The sequence below is a fragment of the Anomalospiza imberbis genome, chromosome 9 (genome assembly GCF_031753505.1).
Source record: "Anomalospiza imberbis isolate Cuckoo-Finch-1a 21T00152 chromosome 9, ASM3175350v1, whole genome shotgun sequence".
Classification (NCBI taxonomy): domain Eukaryota; kingdom Metazoa; phylum Chordata; class Aves; order Passeriformes; family Viduidae; genus Anomalospiza; species Anomalospiza imberbis.
In genome coordinates this window covers 21,603,789-21,618,409 of record NC_089689.1, presented here as the reverse complement: position 1 = coordinate 21,618,409, position 14,621 = coordinate 21,603,789, and the positions used below count along the sequence as shown (strand labels likewise).

The window sequence follows — 14,621 nt, the reverse complement described above, 5'->3', positions numbered from 1 at the left end:
GAAGTTCTGACCCATGAGAAGTGCTTCTCACCTACAGATTATGGACAGCAGCCTCTGCCTTCCCTGGGGTCTGCCATGGAGGAGAGGAACGGGGCTTCTCTAAGGAGGGCAGGCAGCTGCCTGGCTTGTGCTCTCTCTGTAGGAAAAGCTGTGGGTGAAGGGTCCAGGCTGCTGTCATTGCCACCCTCTAAATGCACAGGAGGAAGCTTGAGCGTCTCTCTTCCCTTTCTGTCCATGATTAATCTGCCACAGTGAGGGGCAGGGACACAAATCAGAGGAGGAATGAAAGAGGATAAATCCATGGTATCAGCAGCACCACATTGGCTAGATAATAAACAGACTCCTCTCCTCATAAATTTCTCTCCATTCCCGCATGTTTTCCCGCCATCAACACTGGCAGACCTGGAGCTGGACTGCTCCTGGCCTTTCTGATGTCCTGGCTGGTGGGAAGAGGTGTGGCTTTGCCGGGGAACCCGGGACCCTCCACCTTGGCTGGCATCCTTCACTCCCTGCCCAGACTGGGGTGCAGCAGGAGCACCAGGATGGCACAATGGAGCCTCAGCCAAGCTCACTTGGGGTTTGGAGGATGCATGGGACACCTGAGGTGACTGTGGCAAGGTGGTCCATACCAGCATGTGGAGTGGGTGGGAGAAGCACCAGAGACACAAAGCACACTTCAATTTACTTGGTAATTTCACTCTCTCAGTGCTTCAGGGCAGCTTGTTCTCACTGCCTCAACCCCACACTGTGTCCTCACTCCTCATTTTGGTAGCAGCCAGCTCACCCACTTCTTGACACCCCACACAGGGATGTGACCCTGTTAGCTGCCTTGTGGTGGCAGGTGGTCCTGGCCCTGCTTGGGGATCACAAGAAGCTGACACTTCCAGGCAAGTTTAATTTAAATTGGACAGGAGTCCAACTGCTGGAGAAACTTCAGGTGACACTATCCAGCTGGAGGTGCATCTGTACCTGAAACTGGACACCCCTGACTCCAGGGCTGAGGTTCTGTGCTGAACACCTCTGCCATGGGTGGCATGGGGTGCCCCACTGCTGCTGTGGGGCAGGACTCTCTCCCCGAGGGAATCAGGGCAGAACAGGATGTGAAAACCTGTTCTGTGTCCTTAGAGCAGCTCCCAAACACCAGCCTGTCCCTGCAGCCTGGTTTTGCTGGTGAACGTTGGCTGGAGGGCAATCATGGAGGACTCACACCCAGGAGGAGCACTGCGGAGACATCACACGCAATTAACTGCTTGATTGAACACCTTGGGGGATACCAGAGCCCTTTGGGAAAGCCCCCGGGAGCACTGGGAGGGCACAGCCAGGGAGAGGGTGCTACAGGAGAGGTACCCATTCCCACCTGCAAAGCGTGCTCAGGCACTTAATAGTACCTGTCCCCAGCATCTCCCCGGCGTGGATTTATGCCTTGAGGGGTCACCTCTGGCGAGACTCTAATAACACGACTTTATTAGCTTTCTTGTTCCTTCTTTAAGATACAGTAGCAAGGGGGGAGGAGGGCAGCAGCACCTCGGGAAAGAGCGGGGGTCGTATGGATAGGAAGCAGCTGCCCTCGCAGTTCCCCTTCTCGGTGACAAGGGGGAGAGGGAGAAAAATGATGCTCCCTTGAAATTTATCATGCACCCAATTACAATGTTAATTGGCAAGTCCCAGAAATCAATTAATTCGCAAATTTTTTTCAATTAAAAATTAAGATAAATCATAAAATGTTATTAAGCAAAGGCCAAACTCCATGAACTTTTTTTTTTGTAGGCATCTGGGTTTTTTTTTAAATTTAAATAAAAAAAAGAGCTGTGTTGCCAAAGCCCGATGCCCTTGAGTGCCTTTGCTGAAGCACAGGGGGCTGTCATCAGCAGGACTGGGCTGAAGACAGATAAAAAAATATCGACCAGTCGGACACACTGCTTCTGCTTTATTGATCAGGCGGGAATTTAACTTGCTGTGCATATCCACTGTGTCAGCAAGGGCCACGGGCGAAATTAAAAGTACTTGGCTTGGAGATGTCGCCTTGATACCGGGGGGTGGAGAGAGAGGGAGGGAGGGGGAAGAAGAGGGGGAGAAAGGGAAGAAAAGAAAAGAAGAAGGTGGAAAAAGAAGAGGGGGAAAAAAAAGAAGAAAGAGACAGGGATAAGTTGAGGAGCAGGAGGTTGCAATGCCTGCTTGCAATCTCACTTGTTGGTCAGGACTCCTTCCTCTCTCTGGAGAGCCTGCAGGTGTCTACTGCATGCAAGGAAGGGAATCATGTATTCCAACAGAGCATTGGAAAAAACCCTTCTCACTCAAAACCGTTTCTAACCTCTCTCATTGAGAGGCTGCGGGACCTGCAGCATTTGCTGCACAAGAAATCTGGGGAAGTACCTGGTCATCGAGTTAAAGTCCCCAGGCATCAATCAAGGAGACCTGAGGCGAGAGCCATGACCCTGATGTGACACACGACAACAGAGCTAATTCGGGTTTTACACACCCTATTTATCCTGCTGGGCCTGGCAGCACGGCCGCTCGCCCTTCCCCAGCAGCCGCCCACGCTGGCCCTGGGAAGGTCCTCCAAAGGTCCTTTGGGACAACACAGCACTTGGCAGATCCCACAGAAATGAAGTGAACACTTTCCTGGGGCAGTGCAAAGAAAGGAGCAGCTGTATTTAAACAGAGGGTTCCCTGAGCAGGAGAGGAGTGTGAGCCACATCTCATTACCTGCTCTGGGTCCTTATTGTGACCAGGAGGAATAGACCAAGCCCCTGTCATTTGGGCACACAGGGACCACAGGGATGATGTGCTTGCCAACTTGTCCATTAGCAGGAGTTTCCAGTGCAGACTCTGAGGGGCTAGCATGAGATGACTTTAACCAGAAAGACCATGAAACACTGGGAAAGCAACCTGTGAGAGATGTGAAAAGCAGGATGCATTTCTGTAGGTCTGGAGACATCTCTCAAGAACAGTCAACTTGCCTTGTGACCACTTAATCTCCCAAGGTCCCACAGCCTTCGTGTTTCAGCAATCTTGCCAGTTTCCTCCTTATTTCTTATCCCACTGGACACAGAACGGCCTCTGATCCTGAGAAGAGCTACTGCTGTGCCTCTCTACATAAAGAAACCTGGAGCTGAAGCTCCTCACAGCAGGGTGAGGATGCTCTGTGCTGTGCCAGAAACTGAGGAAGCACTTTCTGCTTCTACCCCAGCTGCAAAAGAAGAGAGGATTAAGAACAGTGAGAGGAAAAGAGTATGTGTGCAAACAAGGGAGAGAAAGCTTCAGATGGAACCCAAAGAAAGATTTGAGCCTGGGCAGAAGTGCACTGAATGCTGCTACAGGTGCTGGAGCACCATAGTCCTGGGGTTGGCTCTTTTCCTCTGACATGAATCAAAGCTGGCTCCAAAAGTCAAGCTAAATCCCCCATCTGGGCACTTCACCCACTTTGACACAGGCATTCCCACTGCATCTTACTCTGCCCTGCTTTGCCTGACACTATCTGGTTCTTTGTGACAGCATCTTTGAGGTCACAGAAAACAGCCTGCAGCACTTTCCCTTTGCACCAAGGTGCGAGACCCCGGTGCCCTCTGTGCCCCGGGAAATGCTTCGTAATCACAGAAGCAGAAGAGAAATTATTCCTGGACACACAGAAAGGTCATTAGGGGGAATCAGTAGCTCCTGAGATGCTGGATGTGCAGGGATGTGTCCCCACGCCCCCAGCAGAATGACAAGGAGCAATGAGAGCTGCTGGCCTGGGCTGGGAGCAGCCAACAGGTGGGCACAGGCTTTGTAATACAAACATGCTCAGAATAAGTACTGATTGCAAAGGAAAAAAAGAAAGAAAAGTGAATGAGAGGAGAGTTTGCACAGCCGTGGGGTACTTTGAGAACATCATCACCCTCACTGCTCCACTCTCTGGACCACTCCCCAGCCATATTGCAACACCTCATCCATTTTGGGGAGGTGAAATCCTAGCTCAGAAGCACAGGCTTGCTGCTGCTAATGCAGGGGAGAATCTGGCAGCTGTCACACAGCAAAATAAAAACACCCCCTGCCAAATATTTTTTTTAAATATTCAAAGATTGCATATTCAAGAACAGATTGTTATGCTATTAAAACCACTGCATCCGAAGGCACATTCCCAACCTTCGAACTGCTGAACTCAGCAACTGTAATATTTGTGATGTGACTTCCTACACTTTTTTAAATGGCCAATAAATGTCTCTTCCCCAAACTCTAGAAAGAATCATTGTGGAGCATCAGCTGAGGCTGGCTCTATGGCTCTTACTTCCTCCTTTACTTCTGTCCTCAAATTAATCTTTCCTCCCACCCCAAACTCAAACCAGAGCCCCAAACCCACCCTTCTCCACCCAGCCTCCCCTCCATCAGCAGTGTTCTGCGGTCACTGCCTGGGGAAAGCAGGCAGGGATTAAGGGTTCTACTGCCCACTGCCACCTCTGCTCACAGTATTTACCTGCAGGGTGACATGCAGCAATGCACACAGGGGTGTGTGTGTGTGTGACCTGAGGGACACCCCTGGGTGCTGCTCCAGAATGCTGTGCCCACCTGCACTGCCTAGGTAGTCCTAGGCTGGGGAAATGCAGCTGCAGCCAGAGTACCAGCTGAAGCTTGGAGCTGGGGCCACTCACAGCTCCAGAAAGAGTCTCACATTTCACTGTGCTTTATTGCGAGCCTTTAGCATGGATGAGGTGTAAAACAAGTGAATATATATTGAGTGAGGATAGGAGACTCACATCTAGATCAGCTTCATGAACACAAACCAGGAATATTCATGTATTCTGTGTTGACCAGCCTGGCTGAGGCACAGGGCATAGACACATACAAAGGGTCACTGTTATTATTTCTTATTTTTACCTTGGGTGGCACTTAGCTGCTCAGATGGGCACCTTTTGCTCTCTGACTGTACAGGCAGAGCAAGGAGAGCATCCCTTCTGCCCTGCTGCCCTGCATCATGGTGCCACCCCTGACCCGCCTCCCACCCTCTGCTGCTTTGAGCCTGTGCTCTGCAAGGGTGAGCTCCAAGGCAATTTCTCTTTAGAGGAGGAATACCAACAGTCTTGCCTGGCAAGAGTTAAACCCCATAAAACCAAGGCTTGTAGTTTTGTTTTCTTTCAATTTATACCCTTCACTTAAAGGGGGGGCAGGTGGGGAGGGAAAGAGGGGGAGAAAAAAGAAAGCCAGGTGACATATTCTAAGAGGGAGCACCGAAAACGTGTTAAGCACTTCAAAATCTCATATATTCAATCGGCCTCTGGCAAGACATCTGCCTAATGTTAGCGCTTAAATATCCTTTTCCATTTTACATGCATTCAAGTCTCATTTGAGCGAAATGAAACGGTATTATTAAAGGGAGATTTTGCACAAATGGCCTGAATTTGACATGTCAAGTTCAATGAGGCTGTTACATATGTAACACCAAAAAGGGCTCGGAGGCTGCCGGCTCTTGAAACAGCGCCAGTGGCTCAGAAATGAAATTTGCATTCAGAGAGCCCTGTTTCGCTGCGTGGAGCTGTGCACAAGGTTCGGTTGGACCCACACAGCGTGGAGGAGCCGTGGGGCGAGCACAAGCAGGTCTCTCCCTATGCTTTGGGAGACTGGACACACCAAGAAAGCAGCAGAGCTAGAAACCCAGGTACCTCATTCCCACTCAAGATCGCTTTTTCAAGGGAAAGCTGGACCCTGCACCAGGGTTGGAGCCTCCTGACTGATGTTCATCACTGGTCCAACAGCTGGTTTTTGTCCCTGGTACATGCACAGGACTCCTGAGGCATGGGTGGGTGTTGCCCTGTTGCCAGAATGGCTCCTCCTGCCCCTGCATGATGTTCGAGCTGGGTTGACCTTGAGATGTCCCTGTCCTGAGACCAGGATGGTCACACCAGTACTGGCCATGGAGGGAAAAAGCACCGTTCCTGTCTCTAGGGGATAGCAAACCCCATACCCACCAGCTGAGAAAGGGGTTTGTTGGAGTGCGTGAGTTGCTTGTGGTGATCTGGGACCATAAGTAGCATCATCCAGGTGGTGCCCACAGCTTCCTTGTATCTTAGCCCCAAGAAGCTCCTGGAGAAATGCCTTTTCCAGAGTTGATCCAGTGCCCACGAAGCCTCCAGTGCTGCGAGCTCAGTGGGCAGGAGGGGATCTGACTTCCTAACCCCAAGCACAGGAAATCTATGATTTTGTTGCAAATCATTAAGGTTTATTAAAACTTAACACCACAAGCCATGATTGGCTGCATCCTCTTTAAATTAGGAAAAAAAAAAAGCCCTTGGAAAGCAGCCCCCTGGTTTGCTTCTCCCCATCAGACTGATAAGTAACAGCTGCTCGGCCATTTCGGTAACAAGTCAGTATTGGCAGGGAGCGGCCAGGGCTGCCAGTGCCCGTCGCGTTTATAGGCCCACATTTTATTTTTATGTTTATTGGGTTATTTGAGATCATTATTAGTTTCTCTCTTCTCTTGTTGATGTGTTCTTGCTCCTGGCTTCTCCAGCCAGGAAAGGTGAGGGAATGGGAAATGGAGCTACCCACTATAGTGAGCTGCCTGCTGGGGCTGGGCAGTGCAGGGGACTTCAACCCCCTCACACCCCGCTGCCTGCAAATCCTGCCCACGATTCCTGCCCTTCCTGCTTTCTGCTGCTGCTGGTCCCTGCCTCGGTTTCCTCCGGGACTGGGAGAGCCCATCCCTATGTGGAGCTGCTGTGTTACAGATTAGCCTCTATCGTCTGAATCCATCGCCTAGATTGAACGTTATCTATCATTATCTATCACACTACGGAGGGAGTCGTTATTTAATAATTAATAAAGACCTCTGATTCTTCCTCGCCGCCTGCGTGGCCGAGTGGAGCAGGCCAGGGAAGCGAGGGCAAGCCAGGGAGAGCTGTCTCCTCTGTAACTGCTGCTGTTATTTAAAGGAATAATGCCATTCTTTTTCATTTGTCAGCTGGCCCACAATGGCCCTTGTCACGCTTTATGATTTAGGGTTTCCTTTCCTTTCCCATTAAACGCCACCTTCCCATCACCACTTTGCGCCAGCCAGCCTCTACTCCTGGCTTGCAGTTTCAGTTTCACTCTGATATTGGCCCAACTTCTTTGATGGGCTCCTCCGAGCACTAATTGCTTCTGTTCATTTAAACCTGTTCACTAATTTGCAGTGGCCCTTTATTAAGTTGGATGTGGCCCAAATTACACCATAAATTACTCTTGCAAGGGGACTGGGTGTTGCGGGGGATAAATGGGCTGCCTGCTCCCTGCTTCCCCCCTTCCCTATCTTCCTGTGCAACACACGGGGAATGTGGGTCTCAACCTGAGGGTGCAGGTGCCAAATTTGGGATATCTCAACCCAGATCCATTCAGGGAGGTCTCTCTTTCTCTAACTAAAGCTCCCTCCTGCTCCCTCCATCTGCAACGCCTATCGCTGAATCCAAGAAGATGCAAGCTAAGTAGGGATGGATTCTGCATCCTCCACACTGTGCACAGCCACGTGCACCCCTCACCCTGGTACACACACACATACACACTGACACACATGCTGTCCCTCCTCTCCTACCACCTGGTGATGTAACTTTGCTTCTAGTAGGCAGTTTGATTCCTTTCCTCACCTTTTAATGACCGGAGAATTCATTAATAATTGAAATAAACATGCTCTTTCCCAAGGCTGCTGCCTTTTATTAAGGCAGGGGCAGGGATTTGCCAACCCTTGGCTGCAGCCATTTCCTATATAACTGCTAGCAGTTAAAAGGCAATTTTTTTTTAATAGGTGACTTTTTTGCACTGAGGGGAGCAGAAGGGAGCTGAAGGTAGCTGAGGAGCAATGTGCACCAATGCTGCAGGGTTGCTCCATGAGGGGATGTCAGCAACATGAGAACTGCTCACTGAACACACATCCCCAGGGAAAGGGATTTTACCATTACAGTGAACTCCAGGGAAATGTTTCTGCCCCATTGGCTAGCACTAGTTCCCCCACATCTTGTAGCTGTGGGTACCACCATCTTTTCTGCCCCACGCAGCTGCCCCAGTTGGGTCACCAGGGATACTGACAGATCCCAGGGAGCTGCTTACCTGATGTTCAGCTGTGTGAGCTTCTCCAGCTCCTGCTCCATGTGCTCCTGCAACTCCCCAGGGCGAAGAAGGACCTGACAGATGGGGCAGATCGGAGCCTGGCTGTCAAACAAAGTTGCTTTCTTTTTGCCTGCGAGAAGGAAAAGAAGGGAAAAAGCTTTAGCTCAGATCAGCTGCCATCAGCATCGTCTGTGCTCTGCTTTGGTTTCTGTCCTAGCACAAGACTGAAATCCAGAGATTTTCTCATGGTATAGGCCCTAATTCTCTCCCCATCATACAGTCCCTGGGGCAGGGATTGGCTCTCTTCTGCAGTGGCACAGCAACTGACACGAGAGCATCCCAAGCCTGGCTGTGGGCCCTCCAGTCGTACAGCGAGAGCAGCAACAGCCACATTCTGGAAGTGACCCTGTGCAAACCCAGCTTCCCATTTGAGGTCCCGGTGATATGACTTGGAGTAGATGGATGACTTTAACACTGCTCACTGGTCCTATTAACTCATTATAAAGAGCCATCTTCATCCTCCTTGACACTCCTGAAGTTGGTGGGTCTGGATGATCCTCCCTGTGAAGGGCAGAGTAAATCTCCATGGGCACACAATGTCGGAGGGCAGAAGAAAACCCATGGCATGAGGCTGTGGATGTACTAGGGAGCAGGTCTAGATGCTCACCCAGGATTGCTCACCCTTTCCCAGGGCTGGGCTGGGGCCCCTTGTCCCCCTGCACCACCAGCAGCTCCAGACCCCACAGCTGCCAGAGTTCTGTGCCCCTGGGGCTGTATCACCCCTGATACACCCCTGGGTGAGATTTGGGGCTGCCTGTGTACCCTAATCCCTATCTGGGTTGAGTCTCTGGGGCAGATCTGCAAGCGACGCATTTCTTCACACCCTCCTTACTCTCAATCCTGTCTTCTGCTTCCCTGCCCAGCCACATCTCCCTGGTTCACTCCCTGATCTGAAGCCAATTTCTTCCAGCTCAGAAACTTTATTGCCCCTCTGTAAGGAATATACAGCATCTATTTAACATAAAATAAAACTCTAAAGCAAACAATGAAGTTCCCATAAAAGAGGGAAGCCCGCAGGTCCCCAGGCCCCCTCTCCCAGCTGTACTAGCAGCTCTGCTCATGAGAGGGCGTGCGGAGCCTGGCTCAGATGGCTCTGGCAGGGAGAAACATGCTTTATAGCTGCCTGTTGTCATCCAACATGAACCCTCCTGCTGGATTATTTATTTATGTATTAGACATGGATCAAATTGGTTAAATCCGAGTGAGAGGCAGTAATGCACAATAAAGCAGCCGGTGCTGGATACGAGGGGGCTGCGTGCAATGTGGCCTTCCAATCAGGAGCCAAAAGGTGCCATTTTATGGTTCCTAATGATGGCGGAGCCCAGTTAAATGAATCCCCATTAAAGGAATAGACCTTCTCAAAGGACAAAACGTTGGTGTGAGCAGCTTTACTGGGTCCCTGCTTCTCCATGTATAAGTGCTTGGCAAAAGCATTTAACAAGAGAAAGGGTCTGAAGTAAGTTTGAGAGTCACCTTGGCTTATCTTTGCCCTTCAGCAGGACAAAGTATATGTGCCTGGTGGAAGCAGGGCTATCACTGGGATATTACTTGCCCTTTCCTTCAGTATCTCTATAGGAGATGGAAGAAACTGAGGTATAAGGGGAAAGTTGGGGCAGGTCAGTGCTAGGGTGCATTCCCTACCTTCCCAGCTTCCCTTTCCACTGGGAACTCTCACATTTGCAGAGCCAGGAGAAAAAGCTATCTGGTCTCTTCTCTGGAAATGGGCCATTCCCAGAGGCTTCCAAGCAGATCCCAGGTGCCTCGGGCCCTCATTCCCACCACCCTTCTGCAAGGGAGGACACACTTTTTTGGCAGCATGCAGCCCATGCAACTTGGAACATCTTCCTCTCTCCTCCTTCCCTCATGTTTAAATAATGCCCAGAATCCAGCCCAAACCCAAACACCCAGCTCCTGCTGACCCTTGCGGGAAAGGTCGGCATTTCAGTAATTTCATCTTCCTCTTGGAGCTTTTCCACTTTTGTCTAGTGGGGGCCCAAAATAGCCCAGGAGCGTCCCCGACCACCTGCTATTTATAACCCCAACTTCACAGCAAAACAATGGAGCTGTCTGAGTCTCCCTCCCAAAATAAACAGGCAACCTTTGAGCGGACGGGAAATCCTGCTGGATCCCTGCTGTGGGGTGTACAGATGGATGGGTAAACAGGCTGCCCTCTGCCCTACTGCGCTGCATCCCCACTCCTGGCCCAGGCCACTGCCGTGGGGCCCACGAGCCCCCATCGCCATCCACAGCTTTGGCTGCTGGGGCTGGGATGCTCTCACAGCACCAAAGGGTGGAACAGAGGTTGAGCATCCCTGTGTCTCTGCTCTACAGGGAGCCCAGAGATGCTCTTTTGCTGGAGAAGGTGATGGACTGTCCCGGCCCACAGAACTGGGACTGGCAGCCTTGGGTCAGGATGCACAGTCAGGGGCCCCTGCTGGGGACCAGCTGGTACACCAGACTGGTGGGATGTTTAAGCTCCTGCACACCCAAGCCCTCGCAGCCTGCTTGTTCTCTGGTACTCTTCCATGGGGTGCATATTCCTAAGCAGAGGCGACTTTGGATTTTAATGGCTGAGGCAACCGGGAGGGATCTCAGGCCATGGGAAGAAGCCTTACTGTCTTCCATGGCTGCTCCCAACCCTAGCCCAGGCCAGCAGGAGAAATGAGCAGCAGTGGCCTTACCCAGCAGCTACACCAATGATATGGCGATGAATTTGTGCCAAGGAAGGATGTGACAGCTGTCACTCCACATCCCCATGACAGCCGGGGAAGATCCCCTTGCTTCGGTGAGTGCGGGAGGCTGATGCTTGCACTGAAACAGGGGCTTCCAGAGGGGCAGGACAACAGGAACCTGGACATACAGCCAAGCCCCTGATGTACAGATTGCAAAGTAGGAGACAGAAGCAGCCCCGGCTCCTGGCCCAGGGGACTGACAGCTGCTTTCACAGGAGCAGGGCTAAGTGCAACTGACAGGCAGAAAGGAGGGACCCTCTCCCGTGCCAGGAGGACACCTACGCAAGCCTCCCCAGGTCTGTGGGACCCGCTGCATGCCTGCAGTGCAACAGAGGCTTCTCCTGGAATGCGTCTCCCCAAATCAGCAGCATCCACATCTGCAGCGTGCCCAGAGCCTGGCACACACCCACGCTGTTGTGTCTTGCTCCAGGCAGTGGTACTCATCTCCATGGTGTGGGATGCTGGGTTATGAGGAGAGGGAGAGGATGGGCACGGCAAGTCCTCAGGCTTTGTTTGTGAATGCCAGGGTGGAGAAAGATGCATACACCTCACCTCTCCTCTCCTGAGCAGGTACATCCTGATATCCAGGAGCAAACAAAGGATGCTACATCATGTGTGTGGCTGGATCGTGCTGGGGTGTAAGTGCTTACCCTTCTGGATGGAGTAGAGGGCATTGATTTGTCCAGGGCAAAACAAAGGGCCCATATCCCTGAGCGGGAAGGACCTACGCCTGCTCCCTGTTTATCCTTCCCTGCCCTGTGCCAAACCCGCTCCTGGGAGACACTGAATGGCTCTTTTCAGGCTTTTGTTTTTTGGCAGCTGTGTTTTTGTTTTCTTTGCCCCTCTCTCTCCCCTTCACTCTCTGGTTACTCGGTAGGCTCGGCTCCAGTGTTTACCCTCCGCGGCTCTGCCGTGCTTCCCTTGCTGCCGACCCCCCGCTCGCCAGTGCCAGAGAGATGAAAAGGCAGAGCTTTGGTGCTCCCGCTGTTTGCACGGTCTCCTGGGCTCCGCGGAAATGTTTAACTCCAAGTGTTGAAACTGAATATTTCCTGCTCTGAAAGCAGAGTGCTCAATACGCAGATGCACGCCTGTGTGGAGGAATTTCTCCACAGGCTCTTTTGGAGGGCATCTGCAAATGGATCCCAGCCCAGGTAGGGACTGGACCAAACCCTCCTGTTCCCACTGGGGATAGAGGGCTGGATCCTTCATTCAGTGACACTGATATGGATGCAAGATAATTCCTTTGGGAAAGGTCTGATTCACTGCAAAGCAGCCAGTGATGGGACCTGGGCTCCAGGCTGGGAACTGGGCTCAGGTTCTGGGGACACAAGCATGATATTGAACAGGCATGGAGCCGTGAAGTCACCCCTGCTCCTGCCCTACACCTGTGCCCTGACAGCACTGCAGGGTGGGAGTGTGTCACTTGGAAGGCAGAACTTTCCCTCACAAGCAGAATGTGAACTACTGTTTTGGAGACCATTTAAGTAAAAAAACCAAGGAACCCAGCCCACCAACAGTGCTGACAGCACAGGGTGTATACAGCCCCTCACCACTACGCAGCGCAGAGTAAACAATGCTCCCATCACTCAATGAGCAAAGTTTACAAGGCATGAGGGCACCCTCTGCACAGGAGCTCAGCAAGTTGCCAAATGAATGAAATAAATTGTCTGTAACTCCACTGCTCATCTGCCCTGATGCACAGTCAGATGCCTCCCCAGGAACTGCTGCTGTGGGTGGTGCAGGCTCCCAGCTGTGGCTCCCCGTGCTGCCCGTCCTTGTGACCAGCTGAACCTTGCTCCCGTGAGGACCAGCTCTTCAGTCCCAACTCCTGATTTCTCCTACCTCAAACTCTTTTCCACTTTTCTGAGTACCAAACCCTCCCTCTTTGAGATGCTTCCCTCCATCTCACCTTCCTATTTCTGCTCTCTCCCACTTACACACTCCATCATTTAAACCCAATCAAAGCCAGTTGATCTGAAACACTTCTGAATAGAAATGACCCCACACTGGGGCCCTGCGGCCCCGTGCCCTGCTTTGGGGGCCGTGCTGAAACCAGGTGGGTGGTAATGGAAATGCTGACACAGGCTCCTTGACAGCATCGCCATTGCCAGCGCCTGTAATAATCCCTCCCGGCTGCTCTGCAACTCGGTTTCTGCGGCGATTATTTTCCATTCAATGATGGGCTTGCTGTTATTTGTGTACTGATAGCAGGTATCTTGTGTGACAAGCCTCCTTTCCTTCCAGCTCAAAAAACAATAATTCAAAGAAAGCCCCATATTAGGTTGGAAATAGCAAAACACTCAGTCTTCTCCTGGTGAGCCCACGCCACAACTGATGAGGCTCACAGAGCCCTGGTAGTAAGTGGCAGCCAAGGAGGGGAGATGACAACAGTGGCTCAAGGCAGAGATGGTTCATGTGTTAGTGCAGAGCACTCCAGAATAACAGTAGAGGCAAAAAATATATGCTAATAAAGTGAGGGAGCAGGAATAATGTTGATCATTGCTCTCCCATCTCCCTGTTATTTACTTGTGTGGTCCCCGTGCTGTCTCCATGGAGTGGCATCCTGCCTGATGGGCACTGCCTTGGATCCTGCTGGTTGGTACCAAAAGGTATAGGCACCCAAAAAACCTGCAGGTGAGGTCAGGGCACCTCCCATTCCTTCCATCAGGGCCGTCCCATCCCTCAGGCTCCTGCCTGGCTGGGGGATGCAGACTTGGACTTGCTGCCCAGGATGGGGTGCCCTGGATCTGGCCCCTGCTGCAGTTGTTCTGCACAGGGCAGTGGAGATCCAGGTGCCAGAGACAGTGACAGCTGACTCCAGGTTTGAGTGCTGTGGCTAGGTTCAGTGTCTGGCCACAACTGCAAACCACAACACGACTTAACTCTGCAAACACCCCACAGAGCAGCAAGCACATCCAGACCACTGAGGAATCACCCAGCATTGAGCAGACCACCCTTGGAGCACGTGCCTTTTGGAGGTCTGTGCAGGCAGGAAGATGGCAGAGGTCTGAAAAAAAGGCTATTCAGGTAAGAAAATATTTTTGAGGAATCACTCCTGCATCACAGTGCAAAGATGCTGCAGAGCACCAGCAAAAGCTGGACTTGGATTGTGTTTGGCACCGCACAGAGACAGTCCTGCCTTGAATCCAGCAAAGAGATGCACAGGGATGAGTGACAGCTGGTTTATATGTGTATAAAACACATAGAGACACAGACAGACAGGGGGACCTCTGCAACCCCATGAACAAATTGGGTTTGTTCAAAACCTGTACTCAGACTGCTGCATCCCCACCAAGAGCCTGATCCCTGACACTGCTCCCTGCTAAGGTGCCCAGGCTGCCAAGCACCTTAGAAAATACACCTGCTTCTCCTGAGAATAAAAACTAGAGAGGGATCTGAGCTTGCTGAAAAACTTGCTAAAATATTGATTTCCCTCCAAAGAAAGAGTTCTTCTTGTAGCTGCCTGTCCGGACAAGCTGGATACTGGAGAGGACTGGTGTAAACTGGTGTGGCGCTGCTGCCATGCAGTTAACCCCAGCTGAGGTTGGTCCCATGGGTCACTCAGTAAAAATGCATGTTTGAACAGCACTCTGGGGCTCTTCATAGGCTGTTGCATGTCCTGTTGGGTCCAGCACCATGTTTCTCACGGCGAGTGGCAGCCCGGCAGCAGGAGAGGTGAGGAACCCCTTGTGATGCGACCCTGGCTCTCCATCTGTGGAGATCATGGCTGCCCGGTGTGGGGCAGTGGAAGATGGATTGAGCTGGGCAATAATTTCA

General features: G+C 51.6%; 2 protein-coding genes and 1 long non-coding RNA gene across 9 annotated transcripts in view; 2 read left to right on the top strand and 1 right to left on the bottom strand.

The window, feature by feature from the left end:
* KIF2C (kinesin family member 2C) overlaps positions 1-14,621 on the top strand; it is a 425,302-nt gene that overhangs the window by 109,743 nt on the left and 300,938 nt on the right. The window lies entirely within an intron of this gene.
* Positions 1-14,621, bottom strand: part of RNF220 (ring finger protein 220) — a 226,962-nt gene that overhangs the window by 87,233 nt on the left and 125,108 nt on the right. For all 7 annotated transcript variants that reach the window (XM_068199108.1, XM_068199109.1, XM_068199110.1 and 4 more), the window contains one exon: positions 8,053-8,182. In XM_068199108.1, coding sequence (XP_068055209.1) covers positions 8,053-8,182 — 130 coding nt within the window. The remainder of the gene's footprint in view (positions 1-8,052; positions 8,183-14,621) is intronic.
* On the top strand, positions 2,553-4,038 carry LOC137478982 (uncharacterized). Its single transcript, XR_011001924.1, has 2 exons — positions 2,553-3,753; positions 3,911-4,038. It is a non-coding gene; the product is annotated as an uncharacterized lncRNA (long non-coding RNA).